Here is a 25,676-nt window from a genome sequence, read left to right as displayed (position 1 = left end):
GTATCCGAATACCAAATTCATTATTTCATAAACCTTAACATTAAATTTATATACATTTATAAATATAAAAATTAAAAGCTTAAACTTAAAAGACAATTTAGACATTAAAAAGGCATAAAAATGACAAAAGCATACAACAAAATTACTAAAATGTTAAAAAAAGTTTAGATATTGTCTCAGCATTAAAAAAATTATCTGAGCTGAGATTCATGAAACAAACAAGGGAGCACATCTAACATTTTCAGTATTTTTAGGTACACCCGGCTATTTTCCAATGCTGCAACAAGTTAATGAGGTGCCAAAATATTTTTAGACCTTTTTTCTGATGTCTACATTGACAATAGGCTTTTACAGATGGACACATTTTTTTTGGTGTGTAGTTTTCTAAAGATTTTGTCTATTAAAACAGGAGCAATGCATAAAGGGAAATTTTAAGTCAAATGCACAACTGATTTATAAAGAGTTTATTACCAATGCTCAAACACACGCGCACGCATACACATTCACAACCATGTTCACTCACACTGAACTATACAGTACACGTTCTTTTCTTTCTTTCCCTCCTCAGTCCATCTTTTGATCCCAAAAATTCCTAGAAGTGTACTCATTGGCTTTTGTATCGGTCAGCAAATACATTCTGTCCCGATTGGCCAGCTCTGATCTGAATATTGATCAATACCCCTGACAAGACAGACGATGACTGAAATGAGTCACAATCTTCTCGAATGCAATAGGTAAGAATTAAATCATTCAAAATAAAAGGCTTTCACTGATTCATAAAGACAGCTAACTTCCACTGATATGTTTACCCACCATTCTGTGGCATTGTGAGCAGGAAGCTTTAAATCCTACATGGCTGGCTGGTCAAGGCCACCGGTGAGATTTGGCTCTGCCATATTAATAAAAAAAAATCAGGAAAAAAATTAAATTAAAAAAATCATATCTAAGAGGCAGCCAATCAATGTTTACTGTATAAAAATTTAAATATGTCCCACATATTGAAATGCTACGATTAACCCTTTGATTACCGGCTGATCTCTCTGGCTAGAGCGGCCATCAGCTCTTAATCCCTCTGTCTGATTAGATAAAAGTCCATAGAGAACAAATATCAGCCTTTGTAGGGAAAAAAAAAAAAAAGTTTTTGATCTTATCAATAGCCATTTATAAAGTCATATAAAATAACACTTTAAAAATTAAATAAAAACATCCTTGAATTTCCAAGGCTCAGAAAACACTACCTGCACTTGAAAGGCTGCTGTCATTTAAATAACGCATTAGTCCATTTCCTTATCTTTTCTACCATTTTGCTTCCCTGGTGCTGATTGGATACAGATGCAACATTGTCGCATGCCAATCACAGTGGTCTGAAACGGCTACTGAATACCACAGGTCCCCTTTTGTAAAAAAAATTAAATTCCACCCGGTGAAAAAAAAGAAAACAATGACCATTTTTTTTCTCTATACAGAACAATTTACACCTTTATGTTGGATAAAAACCTATTTTTGTTTTTGTAATGTACTGAAATGTTTTCAAGGCAATCCTGTCCTTTGCCGTCACACCGTTTAAGTGTTCCAGCTCCTTACTGGTGAGGAGTCCTGAAGTTCACTATGTCACGGCTTGAGCTGCTCCTCCTCCTCCATGTTATATCCAACCAAAACCTTCTGGTCACCAATTACATCCGTTTTAAAAAATAACAGCAGAGGTCTGCTTCAATTTTGAAGACAAGTTTTCAGATCTTTCCTGTGGGCACCAATAAATGTCCGCCAAACAGAATGAAGAAAATAATTCCATGGCTCCATTCTTGACAACACGGGTCAGAACAGTGACTCGAGATCTCACACCGATATCTCGTAAGTGGTCCCTCCAACGCCCGTCACCTTCTTCACCCCACCTCCAGGCTTGTGGGCGGGGCTCTGAGAAGAGCCAGCGCTGGAATACGCCTGACCTGGGCGAGTGGACACGCTGACAGGATTAGAAGGGGACGAGGGGGTGGAAGAAGGTTTTGGCTGCCCGTTTGTCCTACTATACGACTTCATCTGAATCTCGTCCCTAAACCAGAAAAACCGAGAGAAACAGAGACATTAGAGAAAGATTTACATTAAGTATAAACATTTGTATAGTACTTGCACTACTGTTCAAAAGCATAGGGTCAAAATGTGTTGATTTTTTAAAATAATACTTTTATTCAGCAAGGATGCATTTAATTGATCAAAAGTGACAGTAAAAACAATGCTATGATTTATATTTCAAATAAACATTTTTTAACTACACTAAAAGACATTAGACAAAAATACATTCATCACGGTTTCAACAAAAATATTAATTGGCAACTGTTAATAATAAGAAATGTTTCTTGAGCACCAAATCTGCATATTAGAATGATTTCTTAAGGATCATGTGACACGGAAAACTGGAGTAATGGCTAATGAAAATTGAGCGTTGCCATCACAGGGATAAATAACATTTTAAAATATGTGACCCTGGAGCACAAAACCAGTCTTAAGTCGCTGGGGTATATTTGTAGCAATAGCCAAAAATACATTGTATGGGTCAAAATTATCGATTTTTCTTTTATGCCAAAAATCATTAGGACATTAAGTAAAGACCATGTTCCATGAAGATAATTTGTAAATTTCCTACCGTAAATATATTAAAACTTAATTTTTGATTAGTAATATGCATTGCTAAGAACTTTAAAGTCCGCCTTTAAAGGTGGTTTTCTCAGTATTTCGATTTTTTTGCACCCTCAGATTCCAGATTTTCAAATAGTTGTATCTCAGCACAAATATTGTCCTATCCTAACAAACCATACATCAATCTTCAAGCTTATTTATTCAGCTTTCAGATGATGCAAAAATTTCAATTTCGAAAAACTGATCCTTATGACTGGTTCACAGGGTCATATATATTAAAATAGAAAACTAGTTATTTTAAAAATGGTAATATTTCACAATATTACTGTATTATTAATTAAATAAATCCAAGAGAGACTTAAAAAAAAAAACACCCACCCCAAACTTTTAAACAGCAGTGTTTGAGAGTAAAGGTATGATCCTGTAGCATGCATTTAACTATAGCACAAGGGTCTTCATGAAATGTGCTATTTTAGAGTAACGTCATATGAAAGTTTCACTGTCACAGTCAAAAAAAGATTAAAGCATCACAATGTAACCAAAAGTAAATCACAACACAGAAGAAAGAATTACGATATGATAACCAACAACGAAACGCATCACAGGATACCTATTATTTCAAATTCCTGTGGCTATGACAAAAATGCATGATATAGATGTCAGTTAAAAAGCCTCCCAGAGCAGATATCAGTTCAGAAAACAAAGTGCATAAAGACAATGAAAATAGTTTAGCCACAGTGGCAAATTCAGCCTTGGCTGCCAGTCAATTTCAATTTCTCCGCCACACAATTTGGAAAGAAAACATTCTCTTAAGCACTGAAGCATGACAGGTTTATTATAACCATCAGCTCTGCTTATCAGCATGCCACTGAAATGATTGTTAATAATGAGGGATCATTGTTTGGTCCTTGGGTTGTTTCCAAATAACAATGCATACATGTCAACTTAAAATACAAAACTCTTATGACAGAATATGGTTCATTTTGTTCTCTCCCTCATTCTAAGCAACAATGTTTCCTGTAAAGAAGATTTATTCTCTGCTTCTTAGTAGACACCAGGTTGATTTTGTTGCTTTTAAAATGCTGACTAATAACTCAGGGCAATGCAGGCTTTCCAGACCTCTAAATGAGCACAGTGATGAAGCTTTCTGTCGGTCTCAGATCTATCCATTTAGTCATTCTGCCAGTGATTAAATTGGATGTTTATTCTAGAGTAGACCATATCCAGTTTATCTACGTAGGTCACCATGGTAACAACTTAAGCGGCAGCATGATGTCAAAAGACTTTAAAAATCTATTTTTCCATCTTGCCTCTCCACATAGACAAGTGCTTTATTTGATTCTATTCATGTTTACTATGACATCATGATATGGCACTGAGACAACTAAGGTACATGAGACAACAGAGGCACGAAAAAGTCTGACCCTGTCCTGAATTGCGAGAAAAACTACCTGAAATCTGACCTGATTGTTCAGATTAAACGAAAAGCCAAGCTTAATGTTCATTATTTTTTGCCATTCAAAAAAATACATAATTAAATGAAATTATGGTGCTTGTGTGAACAAAGCTTTTGATTTATTTAAAAACTGTAATGGTTGACCAGATATTTCATGTTAAAAGGTTGTGTTGTTGAAAAGATGATGTTAAGTTGAATTAGTGATTAACAATTTATAATTTTTTTCTCTCAAAATTTTAAACTAATACTAAAGGCCTGGTTTCACTTTTTTTTTTTTAACATGCCTTAGAAAAAACATTGATGATTGAACATGATTGAACATACTGGTGTGCATCTTGAGACAAAACAAAGGCACTGATATATTTTAACATCAGTCAGTGCAAGTTTCTTTCAGTTGAAACAGCTCAGACTTACATTTTAGTCTGGGACTAGGCTTAAGCCTCGTCTGTGAAACCGGGGATAAAGTAACAATAACAACAATAATAATAATGATGATGATGGAACTTAAAATCTAAATAATTATAACTGGACATTTTAAATTAAATAGTTAATGAATTTATTCAATTAAATTTCATTAGTATTATTATTTACTATTTTGTATGTTAATTTTTATGTTGTTTTAATGTTCAGGCAACGTTGTCAAGATTTTTTTTATTTAATTAAAATGAATTTAATTTACAATGTCCTTTAACCATGTAATCAACAATTAATTAAACAAGATAATTGATTTTATGCTATTTTAATTTGACAATAATGATTCAGCAAAGTTCAACACAATGACACCAAGTAGCAGAAAGCAACAGATGATCACTACTGAAAGCGTAAAATTACTGGAGAGTTGCCTAGACAAAATGAGTTAAGACTGGTGGGAAAAAGCAGAAGGAAGAAAGAAGTGAAAGAGATACACTCACAGGAGTCTGGGAGGAGGAGGAGGAAGAGTAGGAGGAAGGATGCAGCAGGCTGCGCAGAGCGTCGTAAGGTTGAGGGGGAGTTACTCACTTTGGCGCCTGTATGCCCCCTCCCCCGACCGAGGCCGAGGCTTTGCGGACCAGGCGGTACTGCATCTCTGCAGCAGCAGCGCTAGAGTAAGACAGAGACTTCCCCAGCGGCGGGGGGTGTGGCGAGCGTGGAGGGTGGGTGGTGGGCGGCAGAGGTGTGTCAGTAGAGCGAGTGCGGTATGGATATGAGGACTGAGATGGGCCCGAGTCAGAGAGCAGAGGGGGTCGAGAGAAGCGGGGTGGCCGATGGTGATGGTGGTGGTGATGATGATGGTGGTGGTGGTGGTGGGGTGGTTGAGAGTCATGCAGCAGGCGTTCCCGCTCTCGTTCAGGTGGAGCGGGTGGGGAGGAGGTGGAGCCACGTAGATAGCCAGCGTGTTGCGGGGAGGCAAGGAGGGCAGTGCTGGAGGCACACGGCTGGTGGAGCTCTGCCTCCCGTTGCTGGGCGATCTGTGCTGACAGGTAAGGCGAACTGTATCCAACTACAGGGGAGCGCGGTCGCCCTGGTGACATCTCTGGCACTGCCGACTCAAAATCGGGGCTTTCAGAAGGTGTGAGCAGACTATCGTATGACAGACTGCCGTTCCGAGGAGCCGGTGGTGGCGTCTGATTGGCTAAGCTCTTGTAGCTGGTGGAGGTGGTAGCCTCAGATGGTGGGGCATTGTGAGAAGAGCGAACACTAGAGGACCGCGAGGCCCCTCCGGCAAGAACTGTGGGATCAGAGAAGGAGGGATATGAACGCCCTCCTAGGGAGTATCCTGTGATCCCTGAGCCTGGAGGTCCTCCAGGACCCCCACTTGTTCGCTCTGGCCCGCTTTGTTCAACTCCACCCCCCTCGTGCCCATCCAGACTGGGCTCAGAGCGATAGCCTGGCTGCTGACTGGACTGGAGGAGAGAGGACTCTTTAAGACTGTCCCGACGACTCATCTACAGAGAGACAGCAAGAGAGAGACAGCAAACAGAAGAGTTTATAAAGTTACAAAGGAAATCTGAAAGCTAAATTCAAAGGGACGTCAAGAACAAACCCCTTGGTATGGATCGTGTGGGTCACTGGGGACACATGATTTAGGAAAGCGTTTTCTATAGCTATAATAAAGAGCCAGCATTATGACAGAGAGGCTAAGCTTGGAAAGGCAGGGAACAAAACAAACTTAGACGCACTGAAGGCAGAGCACTTTGGTTTTTCACAGGAGTCTGAATGTGTGTCATTTTTGCATTTGTTTCAGTATAGCATACCACAGCGCATGAGTGACATTAAAAATCAAAAGACCACAACATCTCACTTTTCTTGCCTTGTGGTCTTTGTTGGCAGGAGATAAAAAGCCCTGGGGCCTCATGTATAAAAAGTAAGCTACAAGCAACTTGACATTTATCCTGTTGGCTTCTTAGCCTAAAATGGTAGATTTGATTGTAGCCAACTGTAGTCGACCTAAGTGACTGTGCATGATTTATCCATTTAACTCACAGGTACTTCTTATTTCACAGAATAAAATATAGTTCTGCTCATGAATATCTAGTTTGTTTTGCTACTAAATGTCTCAACCAAACCTGAACACTGTAAATTATGATTTTACTGTAAATGAAATTTTCCTGTTTTGGGGGCTGAGACCAGCCAAACAAGGATCATTCTCTTTTTGAGCGAACTAATTTAGAAAGTCTTGAAGGTTTGTAGGCCTTACAATTTCAAGTTCAATTTAATGTCACAATATCAGATTTTCACTACACAATGGTTGTGGCCAAAAGATTTCACAATAACATAATATAATCATAATAATATACAGAAACATTTAAAAATAAATAAATACATCACCTTTTCACTACACAATTGTTGTGGCCAAAATATTTCACAATAACAATATAATCATAATAATATACAGAAACATTTAAAAATAAATAAATACATCACCTTTTCACTACACAATTGTTGTGGCCAAAATATTTCACAATAACAATATAATCATAATAATATACAGAAACATTTAAAAATAAATAAATAAATAACCTTTAACTGTTAAAGTGTAGGGAAATGGAGAGAGAGTTTTTAAACAAAAGCATACAAAAAGTAAGTCTAACAAAAAACTCCTATACTGTGAATATAGGTAGAGTGTCTCGCTGCCATGTTTGAGTGTCAACAAGTTACTGTCACTGGATTATTTACGATATTATTGTCTGTGGTGTTATATTAATGTTTTATTTTTTTAAATTTATCACGGTTATCACCAATACCGGTATATTGCTATCGAAAAGGAGACAATTCTTCAATTCAGACTTTAAAGGGGTCATATGATGCGATTTAAATTTTTCCTTTCTCTTTGGAGTGTTACAAGCTCGGTGCATAAAGAAGATCTGTAAAGTTGCAAAGACTAAAGTCTCAAATCCAAAGAGATATTCTTTATAAAAGTTAACCACGCCTACCTAAAACGGCTCGTTCTAACACGACCCCACATGTCTACATATAATGAGTTTGGGAAGATTTGCATAACGCTGCCCAAATGTTCACGCAAAGAAAGAAGGCGTCATTTATTCTCCCTGTAGTATTGTTGCCGCCGCCATGTCGTGAAGACGCTGTGTGCTTCGTTGTGAAAGCAAAGCTACTTTGTTTGGTCTTCCAAAAGAGGACGATTTCCGCTTCATCATGCCTAGAGCTGATCTGTGCTGGTCGCTGAGGGAATACATCAACTTAGTTCTGTGGATTGCCGGATCGGCTTTCACCGTGGACGAAGCGGAGTCCAGTCCGGTGTCGTCACATGTGGTTGCCGCTCCTTCGTCGAATCCGCCGGCCGCGCCGTTCAAGCCCACCGCCTCAGCTCACTCTAGCCCGGCCTCAGCTCACGCTAGGCTGCCGTGTGTTTCATTGCGAAAGCGAAACTACTTTGTTCGGTCTTCCGACTACAAGAGGACACGACTAGAAATCAGTGGTTAAGTTGTATTTACAACACTGTTCCAGAACAGTTCAACCCAAATATCCAGATGTGTGGAGCACATTTTATGGAGGACTGTTTCCTGATCCTGGAAGAGTAGACTACAATGCCGGCAGTTCTGACACACAGACTGTAAGTACGTTTTCATTTAAAGGATTTGCCACTGATGATTCAAACGCGAGTTTTGGGCAGTGTAGAGTAGCACTTGTTGTTTGTCATTTCTCCGATCACAAATGCAGACAGGGTTTTATGTTTACGCGGCGTGATACAACGCAACGCGTAAAAAGACAGTATAAGTCATTATAATCAGTAATTATGTCCCCACTGGATGCAACAAATGCCTCTTTTGTAATGGGTTTTAATGTTTTTGTCTCGTCGCTCCGGCCGGGACACGGCATCAACAGTATGGTGAGGGGCGTAACATTATCGTCACACGCTTGAGGTATTCGGCCAATCACAATGCACTGGATAGCTGGCCAATCACAGCACACCTCGCTTTTCAGACCGATGAGCTTTGTAATAATCGACCAGTTTCAAAAAGGCGGGGCATAGAGGAGAAACAATAATGTACAGTACGTGGAAAATAATGATTTTTTTTTTACTTTAAACCGCATAAACACATTTTATTACACCAAATACACAAAATAATGTTATTTTTAGCAGCATCATATGACCCCTTTAAGCACAATCTTGACCAGCAGGGTTAATACAATTATTATTTTTTTTAATCTAAACTCCGTGTACACAAGCTTTTATAATGGAAACTCAGTAAAGTTTTATTCATGAGGCCTCAGGTCTTTCAGAATCAATCAAAATCACATGACATGGTGTATTTCTCATCTAATATATCCAAATCCAGCATAGTAGAGCCAAAACGGACACACCCCCACAGCTGCAACCAGCAAATTGTTTTGCACGGCCACTCTGTGAGGAGAGATTGTTTTTTTGTGGTTTAAACACTGTAGGCTTTATTAACACTACTAGAGTATAATTAAACAAATGGAACAGATTATATTTATTCTTTTGTTTCAGAACAACCATTTTGTCTGTGCCAATTCTTCTTTTGTATAAGCGGTGGCCTTTTGAGAAAGCAACGCGGTCTTTTTGTAAAGACAACATTCTTATATAATATATAACCCTTAATTAATGTAAAGATACAAAATAACTACTATGGTGATAAACTAAATAGTGGGAGATTCATAAAACAATGACAATTAAATAGAAACTCAGCTGCATTAACAAGCTGCATTTAAAAATTAATGCATATGGACACTGAAAAAAGACAGATATTAGAGTAAGGAGAGGACCATTGGCACATAATTAAACAATAACGCACACAGACACACAGAAAAAGTAGTACAGTGTAAACTTACTGATACTGTTCAACTGAAAGCCACTGAGTCAATCAAATTGGAGGGGGAAAAACAATTTAATGGATTGAACAAAATGTTAGAGAAAAAAGGACTTAAAAATGTGGTATAAAGGAAATAATAATTACAGTCATGCAAAAGAATGGGAATGACGTCAAATTAAATGTAGTGAATGTCATCACCATAGATGTGAATGAACACACAGACCTCTTTACTTTGGATAAGCAACACATACTGTACATCAACAGAGAAAAGTTACCTGGTTGGCATAGGCATGTGTAAGGGCAGTGTGGTTCTTGCCCGGACCGCTGTAGGTGGGCCTGTATTTGAACATGGTGGGGGTGGGCGGGGCTTTATTCAACAGACTACTCTCTGCAAACAAAGGACAATGAAAGACCAGACTTAGAGTTATAAACACATTTTAGTAACATGTTAAGTGAATTAAGCTGACAAAAGAGCATTGCAACAGGTAATTACAATCATAAGGCCTGTTCACACCAAAGACAAAAACTACAACTATAAAGTTTTAATAATTGTTCTAATTCTATGAGAACAGAGAAGTTCCCATTACAACTATAACGATAATGACACAGAGGAACAATATCATTCAAATCACTTTCCGAACAATTTTTCTCTAACTGATGAACATTAAAAACACAGACTATCAGAATTCACTAGACCTTAAAGAGCTTGAGGATTTAAAGCGGCACACAACATAACTGCAGCGCCTGCTTATAATAAACTTATCATACGTTAGTGTGAATGCTAATATAGTTATTTAGTTGTTTATTTATTGTTATTCTTGATTTGATCAGGCCTTTATACTTCATTCTAGGGCTGTCTCTAATGATAATTTTGGTAATCGAGTAATCAGTTGATTATTCTTACAATTAATCGTATAATTATAATACTTTTTTTTGTGGTAATAAAAACAGACCCAAGCGAACAATAGCATTTTAAATTACTTAAAATATATATATATATATATAATTGCAATGAGGCAATAATAATTTGTTCAAATAAAGTATCAAAAGCAAGTAATCATATGATATTATTAAACTATTGTAGAATACATAATATATTATAAACAATGGAGCTAATGTACATTACGCATTATAACAAATGCCTGCAGAAAGCACCAACAGCCTGACGATTGTTTTTACACTTTACAGCTCGATCTAATCCTTGTTTAATACGGACTAAACATTTAATTCAAATATCCACTTAATCTTTAATATTTGGCCATTTCTGTATGACAGAAATGCTACAGCCACTGTCATTTCCTGAATATGTGGACATCAAAAGTGTGTAAACTCAGAGTGAGGGTATAAACTTTTATTTAGAAAACGCGATGAACAGTTAGCATATTGAGAAAGATATTGAAGTATTCTCCTGTGTTTGCATAGGTTTATAAATTATTTACACTACAAATCTGATGAAATGGCACACGGTGCGTTCCCAGATAAACATTATAATAAACCCAAACTCACAACAATATGCAGAGATGGAGTTTGAGATGCTCCACACATGTAAATGATAACAGTTTGTGTGGAGCAGCATTTACTGTGAACGAAGCCACTCGGAGATGCACGTACGTAAACTACACACACGTATATATAAGCGTTTGTGAATTCACAATAGCATTATGCTTTATTATGATTTTAAAATGGGTTTAATATATCATGCAGCCTTGGAAGACAGTCTGATAATGCGGTTCATGGATTCTCGTCCGTCGAATGCGCTATTTCTAGTATTTTGCCGGTTACTCGACACAGGCAAAATGCAATTTTTTAAAATCGAGTAACTCGAATTCAAATCCTACTCCATTCTAAATATTAATATTAGATTCATAAATGGCTAAATATAAGCAAGAAAGATGAGTAATCAACAAAAGCATCCAAGTATTATGATGACATTACTGCTGTTACATTTTGAAAGCTTAACTCAACACTATTCAATCTAAGTCAAATCTTAAATGTAAAGTAAATTTTGCTAAAACAAAATTGCACAAATAAGGCAATAATGATCTATGAACATTTGAGAGACATTAATCAATCAAAATGCTGCTGTAGTTTGTCATGTTGGTTTGCTCTAACCCTCAGAGTGTCCGGCAGGTCCTCGTGACAGCCCAGGGTATCTGAGCTCTGGTTTGGGTGGAGGTGGAGGTGGAGGCTCGGCGTCAGCAGACTGACTCTCCATCAAACTGCTCTTAGACTGAAAGATTGCAAAAAAGAGGATAAAACAGAAGTGGTAAATTAAATAAAGAAACAAGACAAAACAGCTGAATAAAGGTATTTCCAACTACAGATACAGTGCCAGATAGGAAAAACATTCAAAGCATAACTCCTTTCTCCCCAATGCCAAAGTCACTGAAAAAATTATAGTTGTATCTAAATCGAATATAAAACAAATACAACAATGGAAACATCATGCTGAACAAGGTTTATAAAAAAGGTGTGTGTGTGTGTGTGTGTATGTGTATATGAGAGTCCTGCAAGGGTCCTGTTTGATAAACCAACACCAGCAGTAATTAACAGAACACCTGACCCGTTATCCGACAGCAACACTAATTTAATTCCGTACCTGACCCGTTTGACATAAAACCCATGACCTGAACCACACCCGCATTAAATCTCCTACATGAGGTCTCAGAGTGTCCGGCAGGTCCTCGTGACAGCCCAGGGTATCTGAGCTCTGGTTTGGGTGGAGGTGGAGGTGGAGGCTCGGCGTCAGCAGACTGACTCTCCATCAAACTGCTCTTAGACTGAAAGATTGCAAAAAAGAGGATAAAACAGAAGTGGTAAATTAAATAAAGAAACAAGACAAAACAGCTGAATAAAGGTATTTCCAACTACAGATACAGTGCCAGATAGGAAAAACATTCAAAGCATAACTCCTTTCTCCCCAATGCCAAAGTCACTGAAAAAATTATAGTTGTATCTAAATCGAATATAAAACAAATACAACAATGGAAACATCATGCTGAACAAGGTTTATAAAAAAGGTGTGTGTGTGTGTGTGTGTATGTGTATATGAGAGTCCTGCAAGGGTCCTGTTTGATAAACCAACACCAGCAGTAATTAACAGAACACCTGACCCGTTATCCGACAGCAACACTAATTTAATTCCGTACCTGACCCGTTTGACATAAAACCCATGACCTGAACCACACCCGCATTAAATCTCCTACATGAGGTAGACAAAACTCATTTATTTTCTCATGTAACAAGCAATAAACCATTAGGCTTTCTGAGTTAATGCATTTAAGAAAAAAATAAGACAAGCACCCCAAAATATTAACAAAAAAACTGGGACTGTTTGAAAGCAGCTGCCTATCAGCGTGCACTGGATTGAGTCAACATAGTCTTGGCTATTGGACCCACACCCTGCCCGTGCCTGTCACCCATCCAACCTGCACCCGCTCTTGACACATTTAAATACTATTCCACCCGTTACATCAAATATTAGCGGCTCCCACATGCAGGACTCTGGTGTGTGGGTGGGAGAACTTGCACAATTGGTGGCTGACTAAATACTTTTTTTCCCCACTGTATATTGGTGATTTGTGATGAATTCTTTATTAGCCTTAATTAATAACCGTGATTATGATTTGAGCAAAGAAATTGTGATTATCAGTTTAACCATTATCGTGGAAGCCCAATACCATGCAAGCCTATTTGGCACAGACCAACCAGTGTTAATTTCGTCAACGAAGACGGCGACGAAAAATATTCGTTAACGAAAATTTTTTCTGTGAATAAGACCAGAAGTTGACGAGCTAAAACTAATATCTGATGATAAAACAATGACGAAATGTATGCCGCGTCTTCCTTAACAAGACAAGACGGGACTATAAAGTTATTTGAGGACTACCGGACATTCAAAATACACCCTATAAGCTACCGTCTTGTCCTTCAAAATGTGCATCCCTGTCATTGGATTGCAATCGGATGAGGGCCGTTTGCATATCTAGTCTCAGTATGGCAGCTGCAGTGGATGGATAGGGAACCAAAACACGATCTAGCGGTCTGAAACAATGGCCTCAGCACCCGAAGGGGTAGGGATAAGGTGACCAGACGTCCCTTTTTTCCCGGGAGTCACAATTCGTTCTCGATTAACTTAAAGTTAGTGAATGCGGAATTGCGCTGATAGAAGTGCTCTCTCTTGCGCACGCTCCACTTCTTCAGTTCTCATATACAGTGCACCATCAGTTCTCAGCGCTCAAATACACACACAGCAGTCCAAATGTCTATCGTGTAGAGTATCTCACGTAAATACAGCCGGTTATGGATTAAGTGAACGTGTGTCAGTATTACATGCATGCCTTCCGTCTTAAAGGGACAGCATTCCTGATTAAGTACCTATCCGTGTCATTAATGTTAACCAACAAAAGATGTTAAATAAATATATTAAGTAAACCAACTGTATCTGAAAAATGAGTTTAATTTGTATCTCTTTCATATTTGTCTTATTGTCTTATCATGCAATATATCAAAAATGATCAATTATATATATAATATATATATATATATAATAATAAAATCATTTATTCAAGTTTTTCCCAAATTCAACTCTTGATTCAAATTTCTCATAAGCTTAATTGATTTGGTCTAAAGAGAGAAGAATTAATAAATATTTTTGTTTGAAGACTACATATAAAATAGCTACAAAATAAATGTTGGTAACTGCAGCTTGACAAAGTAATGACTAAAAGTTGTCAAAAATGCAACGACTTTATCGACTAAAACTACGAAAGACTCAAATGACTAAAATGTGACTAAGACTATTAAGCATTTTCATCTCAAGATATAGACTAAGACTAATGAAGAAACTTTAGGGTCTTTCTCAGGTTCTGGAATATTTGGTGTGCCAACTTTCCTTGAGTAATAGCAGGTTGCAGTAGGCACACCTCTGTAATATTTTGGACTAGGGCAATGGTATTACGTTAGAGGATGCCAAAAGATTCAGCAACCTCATCAGAAGGATAAGACCGGGAATTCTGAAGCTAATGGAGGAAAAGTGTATGAACATTTCCAATAATCAGTTCCTTCCATTTCTGCACATTGGTGCACACTTATCAAGCAGCTCTCTCTGGCATTCTGCACCTCTGTAGCGTCTGGACCAATCAAACACACAATTTTTCATTTGATTTAACAAATCAGTTAGATTAACAAGTCGTCACAGACCCCTCACCCAATAAACTGGATGCCAGGATGTCTGCAACGACACCAAGCCCCCCCTGGTCCCCATGGCAACCACGACACCTCTGCTAGACCAGATCCATTTACGACCTAATGGCATGTTGAGAATTTCCCCTCGCACTACATTTTCCATAGGAAATCCACAGTGCACAGTAAAAATTTACTCTTCTCTGATTAATTAATAGGAAAACCTTTCTTTGAATGAACACACATATCCTTCAGGGCATGGTGTATGTTGTCTTTGAGATTTTATACTGTTTTATGCAGGCGTATGATGGAAACACTCATTCCTGTTATGTTGCCTATATGTAATCCTACCATGCTTAGTATCTATGAATTCGCCTTCTGATGATCTAAACGAGCGTGTATATTATATGTTGGTACATAGGCAATATATTAGTGTCCTTATAATCTTTAGAAATTTTGATTCAAGTTCCATATGCAAATTACCACGCTTCCACACAAAGAGTCATAAAACTCCCCAGTATCTCAAAACTCCCACTTGGGATACCGGCCTTTCTCATTGGACAAGCCCATCTTGAGAGACGGGGATCTTCTCTGACCTTAAAGGCATCACACCATGTGACGTTATGTAGTTAATAAAGTCTTACTTGTATCACACTTGACGTTGTTCATTGTTTGCTCATAACTGGAGTCCCTAATCATGCAGATTTAAGTGGCGGTCACGCTAGACTTTGAACGTGCGAAATTTTTTCGGACGCCGCTGCGATATGGGCGGGAGCAGGATATGACATCACGCTCCACGGTTATCACAACATGGATTCAGATGTGCTTGTACTGTGTCTTTTGCGACGGCGCCGACTCGGAATGAGTTCCATTCTTTAATTCAGGAGCTTCGGCTGGATGAGGATCGCCACAAGGAGTACTTTCGACTGTGTCATATTTTATTACCATTTTTTTTAACTATAGTGAATAAACTGTATTAATGAATGAAATGTTCAAGGTGTCTGAATAAATTTTGGTTTGACTGTACATATATAATACATTTTTAAGTGCTGTGCTTTAAGTGCTGTAGGTTTTTCCCTTTAAATAATTCATTTTATACGTTCTTGAGGTGTGCAACATTTATTTTAAAATTATTCTGAAAATGTAAAATAACGAACAACATTAAGTAATTTAATAATAATACACTTGTGTATAGTAATTATATTGTACTCTATCTCTCTCTCTATATATATATTTGATTTTTATAATCTTTTAAAGATGTATTATATAAAATAGGATGCTCCGCTACGGCTAAAATGAGCGCTTCCTCCATTTTTGAATTTCTGTACAGAGAGGTCACACAGTGACGTATCAATCTTCTACTGGTCACACGTCTTCACGTGATGCGAATTCGCAGGTCAGAGTTCACCAAACTTGAACTTTGGAACGCAGCGAAATGCAAAATTTTTCGCACGAGCTTGCGTTTCCGGTCTGACGCATTCGCATGCGTATGAATGGAAGTCAATGGAACGAAAAGTGCAGTGTGACCGCCCCTTTTTGCTACAAGCTCTGTGTAGAGTTGTACAGTAAGAAAGTTATTTCCTTTAACCAGGAAATTAACGTTCTTAGAATTGACAGACAGTTGACCCTGAGAGGTCAGCTAAATATCTAAAGCGGATCTAAATATTTATAATTAATTATAACTAGTTATGATTACTTATTCATATTTCCCCATGAGCTGATTCGCTACACCTCCTTCCTCCCTCTTGCTATCAGCGCTTACAACTCAGCAAGCTACAAGCTGAGCCTTTCAGTTTAGAAACCATTAATGAAGAAATCCATGCAATGCTAAAAAGCATAACTCCAGGTTGCAATGTTGAAAAATATAAGATACATTTAATAAAGTGCTCCAAATTGATAGAAAGTTCCTGTATTCTTTAAGAACATAAATCAAGTGACATTTCAGAACACTACTTGTAGTACTTTTGACAGTTTAAAAGCCAGTCTACATTTCAGGCATATTAATGCAAGCCTGTCTGTGTCAGCTGTCCTCAATCAGATGGTAAATGTCACAAACAGATCTTTTTTGAGCTTCATCTGCCAGAGAGGGGAATTGGAGCTTGCTTGCAAAATAATCTAACGCACTCTCTGACCTAGGGATTTTGGCTCCAGCAGGAATATCTGCTTCTAAGTGGCAACTTAGGTAACATTCATGGCCTCATTCAAACATTTAAGTTACAAATTTCCATGGCCTATCTAGTTAACAGATAAGTTTTTTTTTTAATCATTCAAATTCAGACTGACTTCCTAATGAATCATTTAGAACAAATTGTGATTTGTGAATCACTTAGAACAATTTATTAAAACTCTAAGGAACAACTTGCTCACAAAAAAAATGCTGATATTTCATTCCTATTGAGAGACTGCTTGTCCAAAAGCAGATGGCTGGACAGAAGCAAATAAGTAAAAAGGCATAATTTTTTTACCCGGTGAAGGTCTCCTTGGATTCCGTTGTCGAGCACCTTGGCTGCCAGTTGAGCCTCAGTAAGCTGCGGTCGGAGGAAAGGAGGCTGAACAGACACTGTCTGAGCCTTCCTCTTTCTACCCAGATACCTAAGAGATCAGAATACAACACTGTGTTAAAACCTCAATGAGAAAATACAACATATAGGTCAAAGTTATGAAAGCAGGAGAAAACATACCTGGGTGCCTGTGAGCTACACAGAACATGCGAGACGTTCCTCAAGCAGCCATTTGTGAAGGGGTTCACGCCTCCCCTGAACTTCCCTGTTACCTACAAACATAGAGTTGACCATTAAACAATAACCTTAGTAGTTACTTTATCAGTTATTTGTCAATTGAAACAAAAAATGTTAAACAGTAAAAAGATAAAAGTGAAAAAGTAAACATCTAAAAATAATAAAAAATGGATGAAAAGAGGCAGTAGAGAAAAATAGTGAGACAATATGATACAAAAAATGTGTGCAAATGTGGTCAACACATAAAGAGGAGGAGGGATGGGCAGAAAGAAAGCAGGAAACTGGTTTGGGAAGAGGATTAAAATGAGATTACAATCTAAAGAAGCAGGGCTGAGAGGTCATATTTTGTAGGATTATAAAACTGCTTAATAGGGATTTTAATCCCAGTTCACCAACAACAACATGGTTATTGACAGGAAAACAAACACGACAACAGAAGATTATGATTGCGCATGTCACAACCTGCTCATTGGTGGTCCTGCCTCTTGCCACCAGAACGACATGGAAACCAGTGAGACCCACTACTGGGATGAAGAAAAGCCCAGAAACACACATGACAGCCATACTGATAAAGGGTCAAGGAGGAAACAGTAAATCATAATACAAATCAGTCAAGTTCAGCTCTCACTTAAAGACACCGCAGACACTATTGCACAGTCACACTCTGAATTTTGGACAAAAAATGTTGGTGTGAGCACACATAAAAATTAAACAATTGTTTGAGGATACGTGACAGCCGAATGCACTCTGTCCAGCTGCTGGGTGTGGTAGAGAATGTAAAGCAGGCCGAAGCCGAACACGCCCATTATGTGAGCCGTCAAAGAGAGCAGGAACAGGAAAAAATAACGGTAGTTCCTCCGGCCGATACAGTTGTTGACCCACGGACAGTGATGGTCAAAATCCTGCAAGGAGAGAAGAGGCAAGTTGAGTGTGTGCGAGTCATAATGGTAAAAGAGTGAGAGAAAAGCTTAAGGCTGTCCAAAGCAAGCACACTTTTCTAATTAACACAAATCGATCGTTTAGTCTGCAAAGCATTAGTCAGAGCAAGAGTGGACAGACTGATTAACGACAAAGACTTACCCTTACATAGACAAGATAGTAAAAATACAGTAAATACAAATGTTATGGAATTGCTACGAACTGTAATGTCATGTGTTTTATCAATGCACATACTGGGGTCACAGCTGAACACAATCACTGGAATAAGGTGTGTGTGTTTACCTCCACACAGTTGTCGCACACAGAGCAGTGTGAGCAACGTGGGGGTCTATAGAAACGGCAGGTGGAGCACCACTTCATCCGCACTTGAATGCCTCTAATTTCCACAGTCTTGTAAAGAGGAGCCCGGAAATCATCTTCTTTATCCTCATCTTCCTCAGCTACAACACACACATACAGACAATTTAACATGCCTTCCTCAGTATATCAAATTACACTTGTATTTTATTAACCTCCTGCTTAAAAGTCAACATGGAATCCAAACCCTGTTTACTTTATGACCTTTGTGTTTCTTAACACACATCTTCTTCTGCACAATTCATCAGTGCATGTTACTCCAAATGAATAAAAACGGTCTTCATAATTTTTCCATAAAATAAATAAACAATAATAAAAAAATAAATTATATTCCATTTCACTCAGAAACATTAGGTAAGTAAAATGGACTTTAACGCAGTGTTGTTAGTATACTATTATGGTATTGATTAACATTTAAAATTATATTTTATTTTTTGTTTTATTTTTAATAATTTGAGTATTTCAACTTCAACTTATTTTTATTTTAGTTTAGGTAACATTTCTAATCTTTGTTTAGTTTTTTTATGTAAACAGTTTTTCATCTAATATTTATATTTTATTTCAATTAAAAACATTAAAAAAAAAATTTTTTTAGTTAACAATAAGAACACTGCTTTAAGGTTGATTCCGCTGAAGTTTAGTACGCCAAGGTCAGTTCACTGAAAAAATATTCTATTCTATTTTCTACTGACTGAAATAGTTCAGACTAAATGAAGAAGAAGAGATAAAAAAAATGACTAAAGTGGCTTGTTTTTCCAATAAGGCAGCCACACATTCTACTGCAGCTGTATACTCTCACACACAGAAACATCATATTGAAGATTGTTTCACTACCTCTGGGGAAGATGCCAGGATCCATAAAGGTGTATTTTTAATAATTTGAGTATTTCAACTTCAACTTATTTTTATTTTAGTTTAGGTAACATTTCTAATCTTTGTTTAGTTTTTTTATGTAAACAGTTTTTCATCTAATATTTATATTTTATTTCAATTAAAAACATTAAAAAAAATTTTTTTTTAGTTAACAATAAGAACACTGCTTTAAGGTTGATTCCGCTGAAGTTTAGTACGCCAAGGTCAGTTCACTGAAAAAATATTCTATTCTATTTTCTACTGACTGAAATAGTTCAGACTAAATGAAGAAGAAGAGATAAAAAAAAATGACTAAAGTGGCTTGTTTTTCCAATAAGGCAGCCACACATTCTACTGCAGCTGTATACTCTCACACACAGAAACATCATATTGAAGATTGTTTCACTACCTCTGGGGAAGATGCCAGGATCCATAAAGGTGGCCATACAGAAGTTGGCCAGAACAAATAGAAACATAATGCCATTGTATATCGGCACAGCGATGGAAAACTGCTCTGAAAGCCAAGGGCACCTGTAAGAGACAGAAATCACACACTTCATGTATGTTCTATGTAATCATTCTCAAGTGTGCTAGTCTGCTTAACCATCTTAATTTAGTGAAAAGAACTGGTTGTCAAGGGAACACACTGACTGATAATGTTTTAGCCACTTTCTTACTATAAGTGATATAGACATACAGATAACCACACAATTTCTCCTGGGAAACAGACGGTACCACAAAACATACAATGTGTGAGAACACAAAAACAGGCAGAAGTGAGAAATAAAAGAACAAAAAAAGAGCAAGGGAAGTGGCACTTTATGACAGATGCGGTCCTATTTTCATTGCCTTTGAGTGATTAATCTGAGGGGTTGGTGAGAAGAGAGTGATCAGAGGGGGCAAATGTATGATGAACAGACGTGACACAGCATCTGACTTAAGCCCTCAGATTTCCTCTTCCGTACCAACTGGAAGGGCCGTTTATTTATTTAATTTTTTGGCATGATGACTATTTCATGTTCCTGCTATATTTACAGGTCACGACTTACAGAATCCAGGGTACAAGAAGTCAACAGGAAGTTGACATGATTTCTCATCAAAAGAAAACAGCTCTGACTGCTCTTTAAATGCTGATACTGCAAAAATGCACTGAACTTATCAGTTTATGCGTGCACAAGCCATTCGGTATGTTATTAAAGAGCTTAGCATTAAGACCTTTTGTTTATGTAAACATGCATTTTATTCAAACATCATGTCCATTTCAGCGTTAATAGGTCTATCTACTTCACAGAGGACTTTGGCAAAGGTGCTGTAAATAACAAAAAGTCCTACGCATGTCTGCCATGGTATTTCTTTTTTTTTCTAACTTTGTACTGTAAGTAACATTGCCAGAAAAGTGACTCCTAAGACCAGAAATGCTGTGCGGAATTACATCAATGTTAGGGTTACTTTGTCAAAATGCATAAATCCTGACAAGAAAAATCTTTTATATTGCCTCATCTAAGAAATGAACTAGGACACAGGGACTAATTTAAGTTTCAAAACCACTAAAATGTTTTGTTATACCGTTCCTGCGGTATTCGCAGTTATTTTACGTGTCGTCAAAAACGGAAAGTGCAGGACTCCCTCAGTTGTGTGCAGCAAAGAGCGTAACGAGTCACACGACCCCTCCTCCTCCGGTTGGTGCGAGCTGTCAGAGTCACCTGTGTGTGGGATGGCCGAAGGATGTGAATCCCTGGAACTTTTTCTCAAGTCTGCCGTATGTGAATTTTTTGGGTAACGTAGAATAACCATGTTCCGTACAGATTAAGTTTTAGCGCCGATCACTAAATAAATACTTCCAGCTCGTACATAAACTATATATCTGTGTCATCGTCATTTCTCCCTCTTTCACCCCCGATCAAGACAGAGACCCACCCGCCGTTTGTTTCAGCATTTAAATAAATACTATTTGGCTTGCTACCGAGGCAGATAACATGGCTAATTAACTAGCTAACGTCAACTAGTTTCCTCCCTCACGTTACTTCACAGAGCGGGGAATAGCAGTCTAAAGTACGTACTGTACTTTTCTGCGATTTAGTACAATAATTTTTACCCAGACATTTAAAAATAACATATTTTAGAGTTGTAATCGCAATACCGTGAAACATTTTATTTTTTTTACCTAATGTGGCAGGACTAGTGAAGCTCTTCCTGCTTGCATTTGGTTGGCTAGTTGTTCATTGATTGTCCTATCATCTGGCAGTGAGCGAATATATAAATTCGTGGGTGAGGTACTATGGCTGATCTGTCTAAATTGTAATTTCATTGCAGACAGACCAGTAGCATTTGGCTAGGGTTGCCCCTCTGCAGTTCGAGTGAGACTGATTCAGCATGACTGGTGCGGGTGTTCACCTGACATTACGGACACGTTTTGTTTCTCCATCGAACCCATTGTTTCCCATATAGACTGAACGAGCCCTCAGCTTCCCAGCACATTGTTCGTCTGCCTGACTTATGTCTAAATTGTAATTTCATTGCAGACAGACCAGTGGCGTCACTACTTGCGATTAGCTTCCCTGTTGTTGGGGCTATGTGGGAACTATTATCTGGAGACGCTGTTGCTTTGATTTGGAGCTGAGTGCCTAAGGCAGGGCTGGATTCCTGGTGTTTCTTTCACGAGTGCTGGTTGGAGCATGCGTGCGTGTGTGTGTGTCACAGGTATAAGTGAAGGGTGTTTTGCTGTATAGGCCGATTGTGCCCTTATGCCCTGCTGTCAAGCCTCGGTTCCTGTACCTTGATCCTTGGATGTCCTTGACGACCCAGGTTGCCCACTGTTGCATTTTGTGAAGTGTGTAATTGAGTTTGTTATATGTGAACTGTTGTGATTGCTCTTCTACCTCCCTTTATGTAATATACCCTTTTTAATTGTAATAAATTACTTTTGTATATCTATGTCCCCTGCAAATTTATCGTGAGCTGACCTGTGTTGCCTAAAAAGAAATTCATTAAGAAAGGTCCCTGGGCAAGACCCAGGGTGGCGTAGTCGTGCTAAATCTTTAATCCTTTACTGCTTCGCCACACTAAGGTTATCATACCGTCAGAATCTCATACCGGCCCATGCCTAGTTGTGAGTCTTTTGAAAATCAAAAATAAGAAATATCTGTAGAGGACTGATCTGGTTATCATTCAAAACGTTAATAAAAATTATTAATAAGCAAAGAGACCTTTTAATACAGCACAGGCAAGGTAAATTCTGATCTTCTAAGCTGTGTGAAAAATCTTTCTGATATTTAAGAGCCTGCCGTATTGAACATTAACTTATGAATTGTGGATATTATTAGAAGTGTATTCCTTAGATGTAAGCTGTCAAAAATTTCAACAACAAAAAAAGACAATTCCAGTTATTTTAATACTAAGACTATAACATTCTTAGATGTGGCTCATTTAATGATAAAAAGGCTGAAAAGTGACAACACTGAAATTATGTTAACTATAATGTCCTACTTAGCAACTGCTGCCATATGATCATCATCAGACAAGCTATTTTGTAATGTAAAATATTGGAATCCTGGATAGTTTTAAATAAGATTTTTAAGAAATTAACCTGTAAAATATTGTCGGTTAAAGCAGTGATAAAAGATGCACGTTACTTAGTAAAAGAATATTAGAAAAAAAAAATTCTAAATGTTTAAATAAATCACAAGAAGTGTATGCAAGCACCCCTCAATCCCAAATCAGTAAGAACACCTTCTTTTTTAACTAAATGTTACTTCCTTTAAGTATTAATTCAGGTAACAGATATACTTGGACAGTAACACATGTGCAAACTCACAACACACAGTTTTTATAAAAATATGTCAATTGTTCATACAAACGGTATAATCTACAAGGTCGTCTTGATGTGTACACTCATACATTGATATGCAATAAAGAAGGCATTCAAATATTATAACAGTATTTTTTTTCCATTCGTTTTCATCTAGCTTGGGTGCGTTGCTGTGATACTAACAAGTGAACACACTGCTGGGTTTTAGAGAATAAGAATATCTTAATTAACTGTGCCATTGAAAACCAGTTCCAGGTAGAATAATTTGGTACTTCTGAACGAGTTCTAGGCAAAAACATGCCATTACTCACTCCATAGCACAGCAATACACTTTTTGATCACTGTTATTTACCAGTACATGTTGACTCATCCATCATAAATGATTGCAGCAATCAGTGTTAGTAAACATGTCTGTGTACTCACGTGAAGCAGAAGAAGAGGGTGGTTGCTCCAACCAAGAAGGCCGTTGCCGCAGAGACCGGCACGTAGCGACTAGGCCGGAGAGGTTTGGATGGAACAGTGGTGTGGGGTGGGGAAGTGGGTCCAGACAGGCCCCCACTCATGCTGCCGCTCGGCATCACCCAGGGGGCAGGATGGCAGCGCGCCCCGGAAAATTATATGTTTGTAAGTGTGTTTGTGTTGTCGAGACAGCACAAACGCAAAGAAAGGCTAGGGGAGAAGTCGTTGTCCTTTTAGCATTATAGAAAAAGGCCACAAGATGAGCATTGTTTCAATAGTACAAAACAAATTCTCAAAAAGTTAAAAATGATTAAAAAAAAACAAGGATAAAAAACAAAAACAAGTGGTAAACTGAAGAAATTTGAGCTTTTAACAAATGGAGTTAAAAGTTTCTGATATTTGGACGCTCTGGCTTATATATTATTAAATCATTTAACAAAAATTGCTCAAAAACTTTAAAGTCTAAATATTTTCTGACTATTTGTTTTCAAAAAGCTTAAGAAAACGTTTAAAAAGTGCCACAAAAAAGGACTGTAATATGGAAACTGCTTAAAAAAAATTAAAATTAAAATTTGGGTATCTAAATTTTTAGTGGTGCTTTGTAATATGGAAAATTTGGGTATCTAAATTTTTAGTGGTGCTTTAAAAGTTTTTTAATTTTTTTTTTAAACGTTTACCTTATGAAAAAAATTTGGTGTTACTATACATAATAAGAGGTAGAGTAGAGCAACGGGTATGAATTTGAGTTTTCTCTTTCTTTTTTTTTTTTTGGATGCTGACAAATTTTAAAAATATATTTGAATTTGATGTTTTGATAAGCAGCACTGTAGTCAATTAATGTCCTGGAGTTTTCATCTGCTGTGAATTTGGACAAAAAAAAAACAAATTAAAATAATTTAAACTGCGAAAGACACAAAGAGGGACAGGAGGATTTTTCTCAGTTTTGGTGTAGTTCAGGGAGCAATGACAGCAAAGGAATCAGATGGAATCAACTGTTAACAGTTTCCCCTCACCATCCACACTATCAGAAAATATAAAAATGTCTTTCCTTCATTTCAACCAACCAGTGCGCTACACTGCACCTTAAGAAATGGAATCTCAAGTGTCTCTCTCCAGAGTCGAAGCATTGCTGATCCACAGGTTAGTTTCGAAGGACATGGCAGTATCTTTACAAGTAAACAGGCTTACACATGCATGGATGATTAGATCAAAATTCTCGCTTTTTGAGACAAGAGGCATGAAATGAAAGGAATACTCCGGTTAAAACACCTCTCTTGATGGAGCTTGCACAGAGTCAAAAAACAGGTGAAAAGAGCAGCGCTTAGCTAACACACACCTCAATGCTACTGGGAACTGATCTAGGTCAGTGGAGCGATTCGGAAATGACGACTTTGGAGCTCAGAGGAATTCTGGGATTCACAGGTGAGTATGTGAAGATTGAGTCAAAGAGAAAACAATAAACAAGAGTTCAACTTCTCCCTTGGGACACTTCAGAGACTTCCTTAAATGTGTACGTGTGCGTGTATCAGGCCCAGCTGCCGTCTATTAGCAGATGAGGCAGCATTACATAAGGACCTCAGGGGGACGCGGCCTCAAGGGAGTGCCTTGAGCCATGCCTACGCTTTCTTCTCCGACTCCGTGGAGTTATCTCCTCTTTCAGCTGACCATATGCACACTCACACACACACACAGAGTAAGCATGCACTCATCCAATGATGGGGTCTTCGAGTGAATGTGCCGGAGAGAATGGAAAAACTCCACCTGAAAAGGAAAGAGGGGAAAAAAAATTGAATTCTGAGCCAAAAAAGGCTTGAGCAGCAATTTTTTAAATGGTAGGGTTGACACAAAACAACAAATTTGGTAAATAAATTATCTATTACAGGGCTCCAGACAAAAATTAATAAATCAATCAAAAAGCAATTGGCTCCTATAAGAAAGTTTTTTTTTAAGAAAAAGGCCACAAGATGAGCATTGTT

General features: G+C 37.8%; 1 protein-coding gene across 1 annotated transcript; it reads right to left on the bottom strand.

Annotated features, from left to right (window-relative positions):
- Positions 1–363: 363 nt before the first annotated feature.
- Positions 364–24,205, bottom strand: LOC107556824 (palmitoyltransferase ZDHHC5-like). Its single transcript, XM_016240055.1, has 11 exons — positions 23,665–24,205; positions 19,843–19,964; positions 18,507–18,664; positions 18,015–18,187; positions 17,748–17,850; positions 17,229–17,320; positions 17,013–17,139; positions 11,476–11,593; positions 9,639–9,751; positions 5,090–6,015; positions 364–2,050 (listed from the first exon to the last, which is right to left on the bottom strand). Exons 1-11 carry the CDS (start codon positions 23,817–23,819, stop codon positions 1,837–1,839), a joined length of 2,301 nt encoding a protein of 766 aa, XP_016095541.1. The 5' UTR covers positions 23,820–24,205; the 3' UTR covers positions 364–1,836.
- Positions 24,206–25,676: the final 1,471 nt, after the last annotated feature.

The sequence above is a fragment of the Sinocyclocheilus grahami genome, unplaced genomic scaffold (genome assembly GCF_001515645.1).
Source record: "Sinocyclocheilus grahami isolate Dianchi unplaced genomic scaffold, SAMN03320097.WGS_v1.1 scaffold579.1, whole genome shotgun sequence".
Lineage (NCBI taxonomy): Eukaryota > Metazoa > Chordata > Actinopteri > Cypriniformes > Cyprinidae > Sinocyclocheilus > Sinocyclocheilus grahami.
The sequence above is the reverse complement of the archived record's forward strand: the minus strand, read 5'-3'. Positions and strand labels throughout refer to the sequence as shown.